We start from the raw sequence: 21,989 nt of genomic DNA, 5'->3' as shown, positions 1-21,989 counted from the left end.
CAAAACAGGCCAGGGTCATCAGTCGCACCACAGGGGGCGGAGCCAGCATTGTATGGGGAAAACCCAGCCCTATTCAGGTCCTAGGTGTACTCCTCCCACTCATCAACCTGCAGCTCTCTCCACCCACCACTGGGGCAGACCCATCCTGACTCCTGGAGCCAGGCTCACCAGCCAATCACATGCCAGACAGTCACTGCACATTTATGCCAGTGTCTAGAAGTGGCGCTTCTATACTAGCTACAGTAACGCCGCACACATCATTGCGCAGCATTCACTCTCACGAGTTTGCACATATCAAACTCGACCCTGCACTCCCCACGCATCAGGAACTAGCACGGTCACTCAGATCCCCCATGCATTCCTATGGGAGGGCAGGTCAGTCTCATTCAACCACACAGAGTGCACGCGCTTTCCACTGGGACACAGTGTGAAAGCGCCTAGACGCCTAAAACCACTAGTACAACACAGGAAAAAGGCTAGGATACTGCAAAAAGTTCTAGGGGTGAACTTGCCAGAAGGGCCAAGTCCAACAGTATCTAACAGGGAAACTGTGCTAGAAAGTTTTCCTCCAGCCATTCCTCTGGCATAGATATTAATGACTAGAATACCAGATCCTTGGCTTGTCTGAATGACAATAGCCAGGATATCGGGACTGTCAATATGAATCTCCGTAGCCCTGTAGCCTGGATGTTGCCTAACCCATGTGGTAAGTCCACCTGAGGATCTACTCCTTTTGCTAGCAATGGCAGGGTTAAAAACGTTTAAATACCCAGGACAAAAAATCGGGTTTATTGACCAGGTTTCCTGGAAGGCCCATATATCCTGGTCCCCAATAAATGATGGCCAATCAGCTGACACTGTCTTAGAATTTAATCCAACTATATTCCAGGTTGCTAATAATAGCGTCCGATTAATTAAGCTGGAATCAGTGGTGATGCTGTAGAAGGGATCTGTACTATTTGGTAATTGATGGGTTCCCCCCCTTGTTAAACCTACCTGGTGTTCTCGCTTCGACACAACACACTGCCTCTGAGATAAGCCTGTCTGCTTGTGCCAAGCTACCAAGGGGGTGAGCAGGGGTTAATTAAGAAGTGTACCCCCTTACCCTGACTAGAAGCAAGGGTCCCTATGTGGTCAAAGGTACCTACCTCTTCCAACTAGAGACCCCCAGTTCTAACAGTCAGAATATTCATATAAATATATGCTTTTCATAGAGTTAGCTGAGAATGATTTGGGATTGTTGTCAATCCCTTAAAAATTCTAAATATGCTAAAATCACAAGTGGATCCCTGCAAGACATAGATTTATGACATTTGAATGTTCTGCTGTTTTCACAGTCCCCTAATTTTAATATTGCATTGACTTCTCATACTGCATGGTGAAATACTAGCTGGGTCAGCTCTAAATCTGAGAGTATATTAAAATAAATAATTCAAGAACAGTTTTCTTACTAACAACAAAATAAAATGGCTAAACAAAGTTTTAAACATGAGTAAATATGATTTTCTCTCTGAACAATTTAAAAATCCTTACATTTTTACATCAAACGTGTTCACAGTAATTTTTCCTTACAGAAATAGTCAAAGACACCACTATCTCTGCTGAGTTCTACACCTATGTGATTAGATTTTAAATAATTCGGGGTAGATGTATGTTTCCTGGCGCATCTCTGCAAATCAGCAGCGATGCGCCAGGAAAGATGCGTGACGCAAGTTTACCCTTGTGCCACCACAGACGCCACCACAGATGCGCCGCATTTACAATGCGGCCCATCATGGCGCAAGGCTAAACAGATGCGTGTCACATCTGCCGGCGTAAGGTCGGCGCAGTGCTGGAGTTGTGTCGCGGGCGCGACGCAACTCCAGCACTGTTCCAACCTGGCCTATCCTCAACATGGTGCGTCACGCCTTACGCATGCTTCAAGCAGGCGCAAGGTTTTGACGCAGCGGCGTCGGAAAAGTGACTGAGGGAAATCTTATAGATTTCACTCAGGCACTTTTCTGAGCCGTTCCTGCGATGGAATGCCCCCCTTCCTGCACCGGAACGCCCACATGAAACCTGACACAGGTTTCATGTGGCGCAGGGCTTTACAACGTGACACATCCCCCTAGATGCGTCAAGTTGTAAATAGGGTGCAACGCGGCGCATGGTTTACACTGCCGCTGCATCACAGAAGTGACGCAACGGCAGCGCTCATGTGATGCATAGGGCTCGTAAATCTGACCCTTAGTATTTTAGTTTCCAGAAAGAAATCCTACAAATCGACGTCTTCACTAAATCCATCTTAATACGTTGATAGTTTCTTTTTTTATATATATTTAGATGAAATATTTTGTTGATAAGTCGATGTCCATGTTCACTCACTCGCCTGATTTTTCGTTCTATAAAGTTTGTATACATTCTTTATGCTTTACAGATATGTGTCACATTTGAAAAATGCTTCAGTAGTCACTATTTTAAATTCACTACTTGGTAGATAACAGGCACAATTATATGTGAATCACGACTGTCAGACATCTTATTTTATTTTGTAAATGCCACATTCTGAGTTTCATAAAGAAACACATTGACACTCTGCAATGTGATTGTGATGTGCATGGCATTGTTCACGTTTTTATAAAGCATGATGCTAGGTTTAAGAAACAAAATATTTTACGTTTTCAAAACATGAAATGTCTCTTTAACTCTTTGTTAAGCGGGCTGCTTAACATTCAACTTAACATTCAACTTGTCTTTTACATATTAAAGGAACTCGGATCTGAAGATGAAGGTGAAAGAAATCTGGAAAACGAGTTTTCAACTACAACGATTGGTCGTTTGCAAGATACTCAAGACAATGAATCAAGCAAAGAGCAACACTGCATTAACATGGGCCACAGCCTTCCAGGGCAACAAGTTGTCGAGGACAACTTTGAGGGACCTAAAGCAAAACATTCTGAAACTTATACTTCTGAGCACCGACCTACTGGAAAACCAATGCAGGCTAAGAATTTTGTCAGGAGTGAGGGACAAGAAAACCAAAAACCACCCACTTCAAACCACTTACTGTTGAAACCCTGTGACGCCAAAGCCATGCACCGGAAATATGCCAACTTGCTTAATTCAAAACAGGCCACGGATCAGGAAGATGAAAACTATGACGTAGTCAAACAACTCTTGGAAAAGCACCCTGGCAACATACCCTTCCACGACCCTCTCACCTACATGTCCACGGCTGGCCAGACAAAATCAGTCCCGGAATACAAAGTACTGGCTTTTCCTGATTTATGGGGTCACTCCTTACTTCCTCATCGGCACTTCATGCTAGATCGAAAGTGTGGAGTTCAGAGGTGATGCGGTTTACCTGTTTTTGTTGTTGTTTTTGTTTTAATCCTTTACTAACAGCATGATGGTACCTCACCTCATCCATTAGGAAAAAATTATAACATGGTTAGCTTCAATCATAGTCACTAGGCTAACTAGACTCCGAGGAGCCATTTTGAACAGGATATTGTTTTAATTAAATAGGTATCACATATTTTAATTAATGTATGGGTCACATTCTGCAAAAAAGGAATTGCAGTCCGATGAAAAATGATGATCTAACATTATTCAAAAGAAGTGCATTATAGCTGACCATCAGTTTGGTTAAATGGAACGTTAAATGTTTGTTTTCTAAACGACAGTAGGTAGTTTAAGAACTAAATAGAATCTTATTTTTAATAGTTCGATAAGTAGGTTATGCATTATTATTTTATTAACAAAGATATTGTAAAATAAAAAAGACTGCTATTTACAAAACTACACATGTGCATAATTGTATGTCTGCTAAAAAACAAAAATACATTTGGGATTAGAGAACATGCTTACGTCACTGGCTAAGTGAAATATGTTTCAGTGTGAAAGTAAAGATGTGTCTGTAGATCAATGGCATTATAATATTTTAACTGTAGCCCTCAAAGCAAGTTACCTTGTTTGCTGTTTTTGACTAAGCAAGACAACTTACCCTTGTAAAGTCTTCACGTGATTGTTTAATATCTTGAATTTAGTATTTACGGTTTCACATTACATAGGCTATTAGCAATGCTTGTTGAATTCCAATTATTCATCAATACACACCTTCAGTGATGGCGGTTCCTTCGTCTAGTCCTTAGGAAATGCATTTATGCATCAGTAATAAGATTTGCGTGACATTGATTTGCCGAAACTGCATGATCCTTCAAAGAGCAAAAAGTTATAGAGGTGGTCCCAAAAGTGCAAAACGTCTTGTTAAGGTACATCAGAAAAACCATCATAACCAAAGCTAGAATTGCAGGGTAGATTGTGAAGAAACTTTGATGACGTTATCCAACTAGTGATACTTTGTGGCTTGGTGATAATCTATCCAGTAGTTTTTGTAAAACAATAAAAAATTAAAATCAAATGAACTAAGGGCCTCATTATGATGGCGGTTAGACAAGCGTCCGACTGACATCCTAGCGGGATGAAGACCAACCAAAAAGAAGTCGGCAGCTCCTCCTGCCATATTAAGATGCGACTGCCATGTAGGCAGTTAGAAACATCCCTTTTCCTATTGCAGCTTGTGTTGCGGCCCGGAAAAGGGCTGCAGCACAAGATGCAAAAGAAGAAGGGATGTTTTAAAACATCCATGAACTGTGTGGCTGGAACATGGATGTTTGGGGGCATCACATGTGCCCCCCTGACCACATAGCAGAGGCCCACGGGGTACAGGGGCCCCCAAAGTCCCTTTCCGACAGCCTTTCTATGGTGGTGGGTCCGCCATGAAAAGGCTGGGTGTAATGGACCTCGTAATCCCTATGGTAGTGCCTGTGCAGGCACAGCCCCCATTGTAGGGATTACAGTCTGACCGCTGCCCCGACAGGCTCCTTGAGCCTGTTGGAGGCAGTGGTCTTTCCCCACACTGGTTGCCCCTTGACCACCAGTATGTTAATCTGGTTGTCAGACCGTTTCGCTGGCTGTTGGGCAGACTGCCACTGACGGCATGTCGGTGGCGGTCGGCACGACATCCTAATGAGGCCCCTAATGTCAAACACTGTAAAGAAAAGCAATATCTTGATTGTTGAAATTGTCATTTCTGTAAATCATATTTGGCAAAAAAGGAGCAAGAATGTAGTGAAATTAACCTGAGTGAAGAGGGGTTTTGGAGATGGCCCTACCTAAAAACACAAGGGAGAGTGATGAAGGAGGGGGAGAAAAAGGAAGGAGAAATAATGGGGGGGGGGATGTTTGGCATAGCCTGGGGTCTCCAACCTTTTCTGTAATGAGAGCTACGTCTGATCAGTGAAAATGGTTCTGAGCTACTAAAGGCCAAGTAACCTACACAATGTTACCAGACACCCACTCACACAGCTTAATTTAATTTGAACCTAATGTCCATAGAGCCCGATACTATGGTCTGAACAAAATACTGTGACTAGGGGATCTATGACAGGGCTTCCATATGTGTGTCATTGAGTGATTGGTCTGTGGGGATGTATGAAAATGTGTGTGAATGAATGGGATATATGTGTATGGGTGACCGAGAGCCTGTGTCGTATGTACTTGTGGCACAGAAAATACTTTTCACCATTTGTAGCACTGTTACATGTACTACACAAACATACAACCAATTTTAATTGGGAGAAATTTGAAGTGCAGAATGGACTAGTTGAGACACCTGTTCTAGAAGAATACAAGTCACAAATTTATAACAGAATGAACAAAGACCTGGTGAAGAGTTAGGGGAATAAATACATTTATGAAAGCAAGAAAGGGCAGAATAGCTGAAAAGTCAATTCTATAGTCTAGATATATTTGCAGCGATTATCTGCTGTTGCTATGTTGGATATTGTGACGATGTATTAATAGGTCAAAAACGGTGCTTGTTTTCATATGTTCTAATTTTTCGGTGAATGCAGACTTCCTGTTTACATTTTCACAAATCTGGAATTGCTACCACATCATCTGTATGAGAGTATAGTGAGGACGATTTTGAGGCGTCAGCATTTTCTGCATAAATATCGATCTCCTGCATTTAAAACATAGTCCATCACCTGCTGCAAAATCTACAGATTTTACCCCAAAAAATGTTCCTTGCTGGAACTGATTAAAAGTTACTAAAAATGTGATTATACTTGTTGCTAAATAAGTGTATGACCCTTTGCAAAGATTGACTGGTCAACTTTCTGGTGCTTATTTCTGTATTTGGTTGTTAAGCTGGTCCTTAAAAGGTGAACACCTTGTCCAGTGTTAGCATGTGTACAAATGACAAAATAATAAAGTCAGTCAGTCAGTCAGTAAGTCTTTATTCGATTAACATCATAAAGGACATTCTATACAAGTTAAAACGGTTCATAAACAGTACAATTCATATTACAACACAAGATAAAAATCCTAAAATCATGTAAAATATTTCATAGTGAACAAATCATTAAGACATAATGTCAAACATAATAAAATACAGTGAGAGACGCGCCAGTCTAACCTAATAGTCCATAATAATGCTGCTAATTAAAAAGCGGCTGAAACCTTATGGGACACATATCACGACTTGAGTTTCCGTGCCCTAAGAATCCATGCCCAACTAATGAATTTGGCAACACCTATTACTACAGGTTTTGATGTGTCTGTTTTCAAGATTCTACTAGCAACCTGTGCAGAACGAGTGCACATTAATCTGCAGACGGGTCGAAGCCAAACACGTTGAGGAAGTAGATAAGTTGGACAACAGAAAAGGAAATGGTCCATAGATTCGATTGTATCTACACAGAAGGGGCACTTATCGCTACCAAGAGGACTCCAACTTTTGGTGAGTCCTCGCAGTGGTAGGGCGCCGACTCTAAACTGGTGATACAGTTTGCGATCAAAATGTTTCAGAATGGTATCCCAGTAACCCTCATAGACAGACTCATCCTTAAAAGCAAAGAATGTGGCAGTCATCGAGGTACCCATAAGGGAAGCAAATCTCCTGTTCTTAATAAAGCACCAATAGGCATCCTTTAGGACATTTTTCGGGGGGAAAACTACAGTATCTGGGTTAGCCCAAAGGTCACCCATCCCGAGGTCAATCAACAGGGTTTTAATACCAGACAACCAAGGTATCCTGTGCGAACCCTCCAGCCCTTTGACCTCCAGGAGGGCTTTGGCATAAATCGATAATTCAGGTGTAGTCCACAAGCGACGCCAAAACGCCAGGGGTCTATACCCTGCCAAGTCCTCTAGAGGCTGGATTCCCAGGTCATATAATAAGGGAATGCGCGGAGTAGAGTGCGGAAGCCCTATTGCTGTTCGGAGAAATTTGTTCTGGGCAGTCATCAATTCGGACATGTTACTAAAGCCCCAAATTTCAGCACCATATAAAATGGCAGGCAGAATCTTGGAGCCATAAATCTTCATTAGGGGAGCTATTGGTTTTGTTAAAGAATGTTTATGCTCTTTCAACAAAGCTCCACCTAATTGGGCATGTTTAAGAGCGAGAAGATCCAGCTGGTAAGACCAGCTGCATGTCTCGCTAAAGGTGACCCCTAGATAGGTAAACACAGCTGTTTGATCCAAACTGACACCACCCAGACATACCCGTGCCTTAATGCGCCTAGGGCCTCGAAAAACCATGAACTTGGTCTTCCCAACATTTATTTCCAACTCATGTCCGCGACAAAAAACCTCAAAGCGAGACAGGGCTGACTGCAAGCCCTGTCTCGTCTTCGAGATCAAAAGGGTATTGTCTGCGAACATGAGTAGGGGAATCTTCACTCCAGCCAGGGAGGGTGCATCGGTAGGGTTGTTGGAGAAGTAATTTAATATTAATAAATAGTGAGAACAAAGTGGGAGCGAGCACACACCCTTGGCGAACTCCTTTGGACACGTTAAATCTGTCCATCACCTCCCCTGGTTTGCCCCAACGAACACGGGCATATCATGAATCATAACCAGGAAGGATACCAATTCTTTTGGCATGCCCATCTCCAAAAGTGCTTCCCATAACTTGACCCTCGGCACAAGGTCAAACGCGGACCTTAGGTCCACGAAAGCCGCATACAGCTTACCACCCCCCAAAAAGACTTCCTTCCAATAAAGGAGTACAACCCTAAATACTTGGTCCAGGGTCCCAATATGTGTACGAAACCCCGCCTGAAGAGGGGACAGCAAATTAAAATCAGTCATCCAGGATTGTATACGACCCAGTGCAAGACGGGCTATAATTGTTTGTACTGCGTCAATAAGACTAATTGGTCTATAATTGGCCGGGGCAGAGCAATCGCCTTTCTTGCAGAATTGCAATATCTCTGCCCCAAGCCACGAGTCAGGGACAGCAGCACCACCCGCGTTTGCCAGCACAGTCAGGTACGGGATCCATACATCTTGCTCCTGGATGAATAGGTCGGCAGGGATACAATCAGGACCCGGGGCCTTACCACTCTTAATACATTTTAAAACAGACTTAAATTCACAAGGGGAGAATTCCAAAGGGTTTTCGACTACAAATGGACAAATGTTATAATTAGCAACCCTATCACCAACCTTAAACTGTTCCTCGAAATACGCTACCCACTGTTGTGGCTCAACGTGGTTAGAGGGCCGAATATCCGAGGGGCAGTTGACCCATTTAAGAAGATGCCAAAATTGGACCATGTTACGGTCATGTCAAGCCTGATATAGATCCCTCCAGCGGTCCTCATCCCAATTTTGTTTGGCCTTAAGTTGGGCAGTTTTATACGCAGACCTACATTTTTGAATGGTGGTGGGTGAACTAGATTTAATGACCTGTATCAGGGCACTTTGGGCCAGTCTACAGTCCTTGTTGAACCACGTACAGGATCTCAACACTTTGCCTTTACCGATGGAAGGAGGGGTTCTAACAAAAAAGGATTTAAGTTCTGCAAAGAGCATGTTATGAAGATCCCGTATATTATCCGTGATCAAATCTTGAGACTTCAACTGGTTGAGTGTAACCATGGTGTTGGTGACCAAATTTCTAATGGCCGCCCGGGAAGTTTCACAAGTGGCGATTTTCGGCCATCTCACCCTTCTTAAATCATTTGTGAGTATAACATCCATAGAGGTACGGCCATCAAGAATAGTATGAGGGTCAATAAAACTATTGTCGTTGATACAGAGAACCAGAGGATTATGATCACTCTCAACTCTACTTACTACCGCCATATCGTCAATGAGCGACCACAACTCCAGATTGACTAAGATATAATCAATTCGGCTCCCAGTTCTACCATTATCAAAGGTCATCCTCCCCAACCTATCCGACTTTGTTCGCCCATTAACTGCTCTCATACCCTGGTTTAGACATAAGCCTTTCATGAAAAGGGCAGCTTGTGTCCACTTTCATACTGGTTCCAGCTCCAGCTGGGGAACACCCCAAAGAGAATCTTCATCCTCAGTGAAATCCCCGCAATCGACACCCAGGGGGTCAAAACAGACATTAAAGTCTCCAGCTACAATCTTATTGATGGATTTTAATTCGGACCCTAAATAGTTCTCCAGAAGGAGACAAGTGGGAGAACATTTACCTCCCGGGAGACCCCTTACATAGATGTTTATTATAAGGAGATTAAGGCCATTAAGCGATTGGACCCTGATGATCAAAATATCTGGACTATCTATTGGAACCTCTGTCACAGTGACACCCTCACATTGACGAACCCAAGTGGTTAAACCACCCATCGGTCTACCCCTAAGGCCCTTAACAGCAGGTTTGAAAAAATTCAAAAAACCTGTACGGAAGTGGGGAACCAATGCCCAGGTCTCTTGAAATGCCCATATCTCGAAATCGTCGATAAAAGTGGCCCAATCAGGAGTATCAAGCCTAGACCCCAACCCAGCGATGTTCCATGAACCCAGTTTCAATGACGAATTTACAAGTCCAGTTTCCACCACTTGTCCTGGGACAACCAGGAGGTCAGTCATTTTAGCAGGAAAAGGCTGTATAAAACCAGAGGGGTTAGACATGCAAGTAGTAACACTAGGAGATGGTAACTTAATAATATCTGGGCTCTGATGACCAGACAAACCCGGAGTCCCAGGATCTATCAGTAAGGGACAAGCAGAACTAGCCAATCATTATCCACCATTGTTGATATCAAAGCGATTGGAGGTCACAATGGGCAGATTAGACCTTACTGGAAGTCTTGAGATAGCACGATTATCCCGCATAGGCTGAGTGGAACCTGGCCTATAAAAGAAGCCCAATGGGAGAATTTTAATCGAATTAAATGCTGAAGGTTGGTGGAAAGCGGCTTCCAATATATATTTGACCAAAGCCGGGGACTTAAAACTCAACACCACACAATCCCCAGGAAGGGACTTATAAGACTGACCAATCCAGTTGATGCGCCTAACCATATTAAAGTTATCAAACAGGGCCTTGCAGGGATTTATTCTTAAGGTTTGACCAATGTCCGTAGGTTCCTTCTAAGAGTGGTGGAACATTAGCCAAAACTATGGAATAAGGGGTGGCTTGGGGAGGAAGATGTAAATTAGGAGGGGTTGGAGGAGCCCCTGCTCCTACCCCCTCGTTACCAGCCCTATTACTCAGGGGGGGGGGCGACTTTGCTCATCACAAAAGTTGTTGTTACCCCTAACAGTAACCACTTCAAAACCTGGATCGTAACCCTTCTCTTCCCCTATAGAAGGTATAACTGGCAAGACCCCCACTGACCTTAGTGGTCTAGCGTTACCAACCTCATTGGTCGCACCAACAGACGTCACCCCATTTGACAGTGTGGGAGGCCCTATTACTGAGATCTTATCACCAGCGAGTCTAGTTTCTAACATACCCAACCTACCGGCTACAAGATCCAGTTTATGGAGGACGGGGTCTAAGAGGCAAGCTAGATGGCCTTTAAGACTGACAAGTAGGGAATCTAGAAGAGGCTGAATCAGGTCCTGGGTCAGGGGAGTAGTATTATGGTCAGGACAATTCCCTTTAGCGGTGGTCCCACTAGGGTCGGGAAGAAGCGACACAGCAGTAGACTTACTGGTCCCTTGACCTCTCCTAATTTTACTAGAAACCTCTTTTTTTGCCTTTAGGAGCCAACCTCCCTCTTGTAGTAACCCTAGGAGGGCTCTGGATAATAACACAGGCCTGGGTGGTATCCAGTGACCCCGGAACAGAGAGAATGGGCAATGGGGGGATGGTGGTTCCATCAACTATACTGAGGTGACCAGAAACGGGCGAGTCATTCTGTAACTGGGCACAAGGGAGGGAGGAAGAAGCAGGATCTAGGGAGAGTCTGCGTTCCACAGCTAAGATCTCAAGGTTCAGTGCTAACTCAGCTCGAATTAGATAATCATCTAATGTCCCCCCCACCTTATCAACTGTCCTCCTTTTGGTCATGTTAGAGAAGGACTAAAGAACACTAGCCTTCTCAGACAGCGGCCCACCTTCCCCTATAGCAACACAACAACCTAAGGCAATGCGCAGCAACAATACAATAGACTGGGAGTAATGAGTTCATCAGAGGGACAATGCTGCACCGCCCACCTTCTCTGGTACACAGCGATCTGCCACTGGAAACAGCTTAGCAGGCAGGCCCTGCCCTGCCTCCTCCTGGCTCTGATGGGCTAGGACGGGCCCGCCCTTGGCCCGGGCTTTGCCCGGGCGCGGCCCGTGCGCGTCATGCGCCGCGTTTAGATCTCAGCCCTTAAGTGGAGGCCGGACGCTGCCTGATGACACTACAGCAGGCGCCCGGACCAGGGAATTCTGGGTAATGTGGTTCGCTTACGTCCGTTCCCCTCACAGCCAAGATACGAGTTCTGGGATGATTCCCTCCTGTACGCCGTTCCCCTCACGGCAGCGTCGATTAGCAGAAGTGGCACCAGGTATGCAGAGCGCGTCCCGCGCAGCGTTTAGATCTCAGCCCTTAAGTGGAGGCCGGGCGCTGCCTGATGACACTACAGCAGGCGCCCGGACCAGGGAATTCTGGGTAATGTGGTTCGCTTACGTCCGTTCCCCTCACAGCCAAGATACGAGTTCTGGGATGATTCCCTCCTGTACGCCGTTCCCCTCACGGCAGCGTCGATTAGCAGAAGTGGCACCAGGTATGCAGAGCGCGTCCCGCGCAGCGTTTAGATCTCAGCCCTTAAGTGGAGGCCGGGCGCTGCCTGATGACACTACAGCAGGCGCCCGGACCAGGGAATTCTGGGTAATGTGGTTCGATTACGTCCGTTCCCCTCAAAGCCAAGATACAAGTTCTGGGATGATTCCCTCCTGTACGCCGTTCCCCTCACGGCAGCGTCGATTAGCAGAAGTGGCACCAGGTATGCAGAGCGCGTCCCCATATAATATTATCATAACATCTGTCCATTATGCTGCATAATTTGCTGTTTCCTGCTACATAATTTAGTGAACCCTATTACATAATTCCAGAGGCCATGAGTATTTGCATCTAATGCACTAGACATGAGCTGTAACCAACAACTCTAAGAAGGAAGGGGTGCATTACAAATCAATTTCTATGATATCTAATTCCCTTTCTTACTGTATAAGTTAGTGTTTGCTATGTGGGTTACCCCGATTTAATTACCAATTGGGCAAATACATCCTGGGCAATTCTAATAAAAAATATATTGTTTTGCTGTTTTGTATGAGGCTAACACTGTTTAATTCGCTGTGGGCCACTCAAAGCCACTGTATGCAGAGAAAAAAAACACACAATCGTACTGGCATTCAGACATGCAAACAGTCACAGCTAAGAGAGTGCATGCTTGGCAACATTACAGTAACCGTGCTAGAAAAAGGCAACACAGCCACTCTAAACTGCCAGTTGCCCTACCTATTTGGATTCCTCGAGGTGCTTTACCTGTCAGTCCTCAAACAGACACTATCCCTTTTAAGTATTGTTGTTTTGAGTATGATACTAAAACATTCTAGCTTCAGTTTTGAATAGAAAATGCAGAGCTTTGTTCGTGATAACACTTAAAATAAGCAACTTTTGTGCACCATTGTAGAGTAATACACAAAGGGCTTTTGGTTCTAATCACATGCTGCGAACAAACATTTGCACTTGACAAGTAATCTAGCGTCCAAAACTACACATTGGTATCATAAACAGAGCTAAGTATTTCAACTGAGGGGCAAATCAGCAACAGACAGCAATAAATATCACAAAGCGCGCTTAGCGCTTTTATATTTATCGCCATCTATCGCTGGAATTTATCGCCCAGTTAGCGCGTTATCAACAACGCGTTACTCCAGGGCGATAAAATTCCAGCGCTAACCAGGGAAATGGGCCAACATCACTGGAAAACCAGTGTAAGTAAGTAAGTAATTTTTTATTAGCATTGTTAATTAAAACCATTGCAGTTCATCCTTAGAAAAAAGAAAACACTAATGTGTACACAATACATTATTCATCACTTAAGTAAAACTACATTCACATAAAACTATATTTATAATTGCTTTCAAAAAAATTCATAAAATTTAATGTGTTGATAGAATTAAAATAATAAACATATTATTCTAAATGTCCTCTATGATTTATGGCAAGGGGACAAGTTCCAGTATACATTCTTCTTCCACCTTCCATAATTAATGCTTTATAGATAGGATTCTGCGTAGTTTAAGAACCTCTAAAAACATGCCGGTAAGTCAATTTTCTGCATTTTAATTTCTACCTCCTTCAAAAACTTCACCAGGCTACAATTCAGCTGCGGGTCACTAGGTGTAAAGCAGGCAAGAACTGCCTGTCTTCGTGAGCGTATTCCACACTGATTGAAGTGGTGTTTCAATAATCGTTTCCTTTCCGCCAACAGCTTCTCACAGGAGCACAGCAGATGTTCCATGTCTTCAGACGCCTTGCCACATAGGCGGCAGAGGGAGCCCTCATTAACCCTCAGCCACTGCGGGAAATGGTTTGTGCATGGTAACGCGCCCAGTCTGTATTTGAGGAATTTAAATTTTATGTAACGTGAATACCCGATGTCAAGATAACTCTGGTGGCCTTGTTTGGAGTAGGAGTTTAGAATGATCCATCCATGTGACCTCTTTGCAACACACGCTTTATCTTCAATCCATGAGAGATATTTTGTTGTTCTCTTTACTATTCTTTTGATCGTAGTATGATCGGTAGGGGTATTCCACAGCTCCTGTAACCCTAGATTCACTAGGCTGTTTTTCAAGTATTTGGCGGCTGGCGATGCCGGATACCGTTCTAATTCTGACCATAAGTAGCTATTTAGGGTTCCTTTATTTGCCTTACGGACCTTGTCCCAAGTCATTATGTATGCACCTTGTCTTGCTAAAGACTGCTTCTGTCCTCCAAATTCCAGCCTGAGTTGGGCCGGAGAGGTTTGATTTGGCAAGCTGAATATGGTTCTGTATGCTGAAGCCACAGTTCTATCTAGGGTCGCCGCATCCCTACCTCTCTGTACTACGCTCCCATAGGTGATTGTGGGCAGTAGTTTGGCTCTTATAACTTGTGCCAGGGGCAAGAGAGAGGGACTGGTGAGCTTGCCGTTTAATTTCTTTAATGAAATAGATATCGCAATGCCTTTTCCTCTAATGCTTGCTTTCTGAATGGTAAATTGACCGCTAATGTCAATTTTTACTCCCAGGTACTTGTACACTGTTGTGTCTACAATACGGTTGTTGTTCCAGAACCAGCCATAGATGGTTTCCCTTTTTTATTGATTGGCATAGTTTGTGTCTTCTGTAGATTTATCGTCAGTTGATTATCATCCGAGTACAACCGAGTTACATCTATGAGATTTTGTAGCCCTGTTTTTGTTTGACTGATTAGCACTATGTCATCCGCATATAATAATGATGGTAATATTTGACCTCCTAATTTCGGAGCATGGGAGTTACAGTTATTTAAGATCGGAATTAGATCACCTAAGAACAGATTAAAGAGGGTTGGGGCTAAGACACATCCCTGTTTTAAGCCCTTGTTAGTTGGGATGCGTCTGGACAGACGAGATCCATCACCCAGCTTCACCTGTATCCAGGAGTCACTATGCAGGTTGATAAGTAGATCTAGCAGGGGCCTCGGGATCCCCCACTTATTCAGTTTAGACCACAGAAGGTTCCGATTGATTTGATCAAAGGCTGCCTTATAGTCAATGAAGCACAGATGGATTGGCATTTTGATAGTTTTGGCTTTATCGATTAACAGGCCTATAGTCAAGAAGTTTGTTGTTGTCCCAACAGTTTTAGCAAAACCTGTTTGGTTTACAGGAATTAAGGAGTTTTCTGTAGCCCAGGACTGTAATTCTTCCAAGAGGATCCCGGCAAAGTACTTAGCCTCATTGTCCATGAGGCAATCAATCTGTAGTTGCTTGGTTGTGATTTATCCCCTGATTTGAGTATAGGAGAGATAATTGAGCCCTTCCAGGAGGCAGGTAATATATTAAACTGTATTATTTCATTGAATAGTGGCGCTAATGCTCCAGCCCATTCCCTGTCACTCTGTTTGTAAAGGATGGGAGGTATACCGTTCGGGCCTGGTGCCCCTTCTCTTCTTCCCTTTTTAATTTGTCACGTGATTATCTTTGGTAGATTTATCTCTCTAATATTCATAATTATTTTCCCACATGCTTGTTTATGAGAAGTTTCACACAGTGTTGTTAGTTTATTGCCCTCATTTCCTATCTCAAAGGCAGAGGCCTTTTGTTGTGTAAAATGATCTTTAAGATACTTGAACCATGCATCTTCACTAATGTTAGAGGATACTCCATCATGCACAGGATTTAAAAAAGAATTGATTGATTTCCAGAATTTCGCCCCATCGTTCTGTTTCATGTCAGCCTGTAGTTTTGCCCATAAGCTATCCTCCATTTCTTTATTTGCTATCCACTTTGTTTTTTTTAGAGAAGCCTTCAGTTGCCGTAAGCGGTCTTGTTTCACCGTGTCACTTGGAGAGTACCTAAGTTGACGCATTATTTGGTAGATACATTTCTTTATACATTTTATCTTCACTTGATGTTCCATTGTAAGCGAGGTCATGTTTTTATCTGTCCGTCTTAATTCAAGTTTCGATGTTGTGGAGTAGCCTGCCATTATTTTTGTAAAGCACTCCCATTTCTCGACTTCGCTTGCCCCAGTTCTTCCCTCAAAGTGCAGTTTCACCATATCATGCAAGCTTCCCTCATTTGCTACCGAATATTTGATCCCTTTGTAGTTGACAGTATAAACTGAGTCAATAGGGACCAAAGACTGCTCAAATTTCGGCTTGCAGATATTCAATGTGATTTCCTGGGGGCAATGGTCACTATCAGTTTTTTGGCCTATTTTGAAGGAGGTCACATGGTGAAAAAGAGATAGTGATATAAACCTATAATCCAAGATCTTGCTAACCCTTGATGAATGAAACGTGCATGCTGGTGGAGTATCTTCAATGAGTCTTCCATTTAGTGCTCTAATGTTAAAGGGCTCAAGGTTCTCTAATGCCTGTTTATCTAATTTAGTGCATTTTGATGTTTCTAAAAGTGCTTGGTATGTTATATTCCAGGCTATATCTTGAAGATGATTTTCATCGTCTGTTGTATTCCCCATCAGGTTTAGATTAAAGTTGCCAGTGAGCACGACATCCATGTTCGATGTTTTAATTGTAGTTTCCTCTAGGTAACTGCATAGTTCTTTTATTACCTTTGCTTTCCTTTTTGGATGAACATAGGCGTTAATTAGAGTTAGATTTGCGCCCCTCTTGCAATATTCCAAAGTGATAAGATTTAATATCAACAGGTTGGGCCTGGGGGGTCCAAGTTTCTTGATCTTATGGGCATTTACTGCTGAAACATAGGTCACAAGGCCCCCTTGGAGGTGGCCATATTTTACAGCTCTCACCGCGCTTGTGTAAAAACGTAAAAAGCCAAGCAGATGCGGAGGTTCTTCTTGCCAGGTCTCTTGAAAGGTCATGATGTCAAAGGATCTTATATAGCTGACGAATTCTTGATTGCTCATTTTAGATGCAAGACCATTGACATTCCATGAGCAAATTCTATAGTTGTTGTATCCATTCGATGTAGAAAGATCCATAATTGGTCATTTTGTTCGATTATTAATTGTTCTGGCAAGCCATCTCAGATCAAGTAGACCTGTTGATGTGCCATCTAAGGAATGTCCTGTGGATTCCTGGTCCTCCCTAGTTCTTCCTCCACTGTTCCCTATTGCACCTCGGAATACTGATGTTCCAGATCTGTTACCGCGGTTCTGTACACCATCTCTTCCTGCGAGGATTAATAGGTCAGGATATTCTGGTTTTGTATAAGGGGCAATTGAAATTCCCCAGTTTTTAAAGGTTTGGCTCTCTGCCAATATGTTCTGTGCAACTAAAGAAGTAGTCCATGTTACCTTTGTTTTTTCGGCCTTCGAGCCTGCTACTGCAGTAAATTCGATGGAGACTAGATCCAAGGTAGTCACGCTGGCCAGAGATGGAATATGAGATAAGAGCCGTAAGATATTCCCTCTGTTCAGTATGTCGTGACTTCCTTTCGAAGTGTAGTCCGGAGTGAGCCACACAATATTTGCTGTTGTGTTTCTAATGTCTTCCGGCTTCCTTTGGTTTATATTTTCGGCAGTTCCTCCATGTCCTAATCCGGTTGCATGCATTTCTATAGGTGGAACTTGGTATAAGGAAGATTCAACTCCGATACTCCCTTCGTCATGTATTTTCTTTTGACCTCCTATGGTTGTTATTTGGTTCCAGTCCCTTTGTCCGAGGGCTGGTATTTCAGTTCCCCCACCACTTGTACGTTCATTGATATCTGTTCTTGGAGTTGCTCTTGATTGTGATATCGATGTTTGTCGACTTTGTGCCGATATGTACACATCTGACTCTTCCGTATCTCTCCCTGTTGTTTTGATTGGAGAGTGCTGGGCAGGTTCGCTCCCAGACGTTACTCCACTCTTTTCATTAGGAGTCCTTACAGAAGTGGTGATCAGACCGCCTTGCTTTCTGTGGACTAAATTTTGTTGTTTTTTTCTTAGTTCTAATCTTGGTGGAGAGGGTCTATTTGTTTCTTCTTGGTGAGGAACTTCTCTACCTTCCCTCTTGTCTGTCTCCTTAATAGTCTCTGCGTCTTCGTCGTCGATTTGGATGTTGTTTGGTTCAACTTGGTTGGACAGCGACGATGACCCAAAGATGTGACTGAAGCCCGCTCTATCCAGCTTTATTTTTTGGTTCCTGCCTTTGCGTTTGTTTGCCCTCCTTTGCTTTGCATTTAGATGATTATCAGCCCTCTCAGTTTGTGCATCTACAGGCAGTCCATTGTCCGCTATTCTTGGCTCTTTGGCCTCTCCCTTCTGATTTTTGTAGGTCTGTTTCTCCAATACCACAATATGGACATTATCAGTAATTACAGGAGGTGCCATGATTTTTATTTCATCTTTTTTGTTAATGGTGCGGCATTCTTGGGGACGCTTGTCTATTTCCCCGACTATTTGTCCGTTGTGCCAGTGGCTCTCTTTTCCTTGTGATAATGGTTTTATTGATGTGCATAGATCGCTCAACATCGATGGAAGTGTGGCCAATTTGTCAATTAACGGGCCGCATCCGCAGCCCTGAATCTTGCTTTGAGCTTGATCCTGTTTATTTTGTAATAGTGTATTTAATGTACCCAGTTTCCCATCAATCGCGACCACAAAGACTGCCAATGTGTCTAAGAGGGTCAGTTGCATGTCCATCTTATCTGACTGGTAGTACAATGCTACTACCAGTAGTTGGACTGTTTTTAGCAGACTCTGCCATGCTGTGTCCTGATTAGCATTTTTTGGAGTTTCCTCCTTGTGCTCTGTGCTTATTGTTTCATCACAGATTCCAATTGTCTTTCCCCCCTCATAAGGGTCCTGTTTGTATTCATGCATTTTGTCGTTTGATTTAGAGTTGAACCCGCTCCCGCTTTTCTCTTCGGTGTAGGCAGCCAAGAGACCTTCCCAGTCCTCTGTACCGAGGTCTGAAGTGGTTACTGTTTCTTCTATTTTCCCAGCTGAGTTTAGACCCTCCGTTCCAAGGTCTAAAGCCAATTCTTTTCCTTCTAATTTCTTAGCTGTATTTGGATCCAGGGTTGGACCCGGAGTTCGATCTTTGGTTCCTCCTTCTCCAATAGGTGACTCTAGCTGGGAGTTTGATATTACATCAGACAGAATTGGGGTTATTGTTTTTTCCTGTGTTTCCCCCTTCCATTCTTGATTGGGGCTAATGCACCTCAGCAACGGTTTTTCACGCGGGCTTTTTTGGCTATTAATTTTCCGTGTCATGGCTATTGCACAATTGCCAAATCGATTCTTATTTTTTCCTGGCCCGTTAACATTAGTCCAGTTCAAGCTAGATTCAAAGTTATCCTGGATTCTGCTTTGAGCGTCATCAGCCCTTTTGTTAGCTTCACATTGTCTGTGAATTTGGACGACCACGTCTTCTCCTTTTTGTATATTATTTGTGGTTTCAAAGGTCATCCATGTTTTATTGGATTGCGGGGTTGAAGTTATTTGTAGAGGGCTATTAACTGTTCTGCGGTTGTCTATTTTGACTCTTTTTTGGTCTGGACTGCCACCTTTATGAGTTGAAGTCCACTCTTTTGTGGTTAATGATAATTGATTTGTTTGAAAGGGTTGAAGAGGTGATTGAAGTCCTGGTACCTCTTTCGTATTTGATAGTAGGGCGTCCCCCACATTTTTTATGAAGCTAAATTTTGGAAAGATTTTCGGTTGATGTGAGTATTGCCTTGTTTTGGTTTTGTTACTTGTTTCTACTTTTAGTGATTGCCCGCTCTCATCTAATGCGGAAAAGTTTCTGTCTGCTGGGTTTTCTATTTCAATGAGTGTACTCTGTTTTTCAAGTTTACTTGGCCAGTTTCTTGCGATGTTTCATTCCTTGCATCCTCCGTCATGTTCGTTTTCCTTTTATATATTTTTTTTCTCTTGTTTGGCTGTTATATTACCACGAGTACGACCTGACCTCATAGCGCCCCTTTTTTAAAAAAATTTTTTATTCCTGTCTATCCGTTCCTCTCCTCACAGGCAGTTAGTTAAGTTAAAGCTTGATGGCTTATGACACGATCTAAGACTGCTGCCTCCTCAGCCTTCTGTATGATACTCCAGCGCTTCTGAGGTTATTTTTGGTATTACTGCAATGCAGATTTTGAAAAAATGTTTTTCAGTCAATCTGGTAATTTAGCTGCTATTTTCAGCAAACCTGAATATTCAGCCGGTATGCTTGGCTTACTTCTGCCTCATTACAGACATCAAAAGATCAGCAGTCGTCCGCACTTACCACTATAACAGCGTGGGTTTTTCCGCTAGTCACCGCTAGTCACCAGCTGATTCACAGCTGATTCACATCAGATTCAGGTGGAACAGGCTGCTACTGGAAGGCACAGCACGGCACGGCCCTACGAACCGAAGGAGCCAATGATTCGTAGTCCGTAGTCCGTCGGGGTCAGGCTCAGGCTCAGGCTCAAATCCTCATATATCTGCTCATATGTCCCCTCATGTATCCCCTTGCCAATATCTGCCAAACTCTCTTATGGCGGCTGAGCGGCTGGCTGCTTGACGGCGCGCTTCTACACCTTGGTGGTGGCAAACTGCCGCCGCACTGCACCGCTGTCTCTACTCCACTCCTTCTGCTCCTTCTGCTAAGTGCAAGCCACACAACCGGCGGTGGGAGAATAGCGGGAGCCATAAGACCCCCGGGAAAGTCAGGCGGCGCTCAGCAGCTTGGCAACCCCCCCAGGGGACAAACCGAGTGAAGCAGAGCAGAGCGTCCTTCACCTCCGGTTGTCACACACACCCATTCGCGTCTGGCACACAGCATCCGCAAATGCAACTGGAAAACCAGTGATGTTGCCCCAAAACGGAGATAGCCTTGGAGATACGACCCTGTGGTCGTATCACCATAATCCACCTCCCATGTTAGCTATGCCTTAGTCAGAAATTTAACAGACGTTAAATTCCTGCGTTAAGGCATAGTTAACGGGATTTAAAATATCGCTACCCCTCGTTGATGATATCACGAAGCCGGGGTAGCAATATTTTCCTATGGTGTTTTGTCAGGCACACCTTCTTTGCATCTCATTAGAGATGCAAAGCGAGGTGTGAACAAAACGGGAGCTTAATCAAGGAAACATGCGCTAACGTGTCCTTGCAAATAATGCGATATGATTATCGCCGCTTTTTGCCCGAAAAAGGTCGCTAAAGCGGCGATAATTATATTACCAGCCCTTGATTATATGCCCTAAAGGGCCAGATGTAGGTGGCTCAGTACCGGTCAGTAACGCCGAAACTCTGTAAATTTCTGCGTTACCGACCGGTATATAGCCATGTGCGATGTAGATATTACCGAACGCCATCGGTAATAAGGATTCGGTAAAAATAAGGGAAACCAGTTGCCGATTCCTTATTTACCAATCGGCAGCACCGAAACACTAAAATACCGTATTGGTGAATAAGAAATCGGTAATAAATCGCAAATGCGATGTACCAAAAACCGGTAATACCGAATTTGCTCAAAATCGGTATTTAAGAATCGGTAATTACCACTGACTCAAAGCAGGTGGTAATCAGGTGCACTGCATAAAAACAGCCCCAAAATGCAACAGTGTGAACACAATGGCGGCCCTCTACGTTATAGCAAGGCAGCTACGTTTGCGCGCAGCAGGACTGAGGGTCTGGAGATGGGAAGAGCATGTGTACAGACTGCGTGTCACACTGTTCCAAATGACTGAGGCAGAAATACATGGGAGTTACAGGCTACACCCACAAACCATCATAGACCTGATACAGGACCTGCACCCATTCCTGGAGCATCAGACACCAAGGGCGCATGCCATACCAACAGATGTGCAGGTGCTCCGTAGCCTGCACCTACTTGCCAGGGTGTGATAGCTGTGGCAGTTGGTGTGTCACAGAGTTGCCTGTCCTGTTTCTTCAACTCCTTCTTGGATGCCATGATGCAGAGAATGCATCACTACATAAGCTTCCCCAGCACACAGGCAGAACTGCAGAAGACAAAGCTGGATTTCTACCAAAGGGCACAGTTCCCACATGTAATAGGATGCATTTA

General features: G+C 43.8%; 1 protein-coding gene across 1 annotated transcript in view; it reads left to right on the top strand.

The window, feature by feature from the left end:
• Positions 1-21,989, top strand: part of AGBL1 (AGBL carboxypeptidase 1) — a 3,971,795-nt gene that overhangs the window by 1,177,434 nt on the left and 2,772,372 nt on the right. Inside the window, exon 11 of the mRNA XM_085644473.1 lies at positions 2,749-3,329. Coding sequence (XP_085500599.1) covers positions 2,749-3,329 — 581 coding nt within the window. The remainder of the gene's footprint in view (positions 1-2,748; positions 3,330-21,989) is intronic.

This window comes from Triturus cristatus, chromosome 3_1 (assembly GCF_964204655.1).
Source record: "Triturus cristatus chromosome 3_1, aTriCri1.1, whole genome shotgun sequence".
Taxonomy (NCBI): Eukaryota; Metazoa; Chordata; class Amphibia; order Caudata; family Salamandridae; genus Triturus; species Triturus cristatus.
This window is presented reverse-complemented; position numbering and strand designations above follow the sequence as displayed.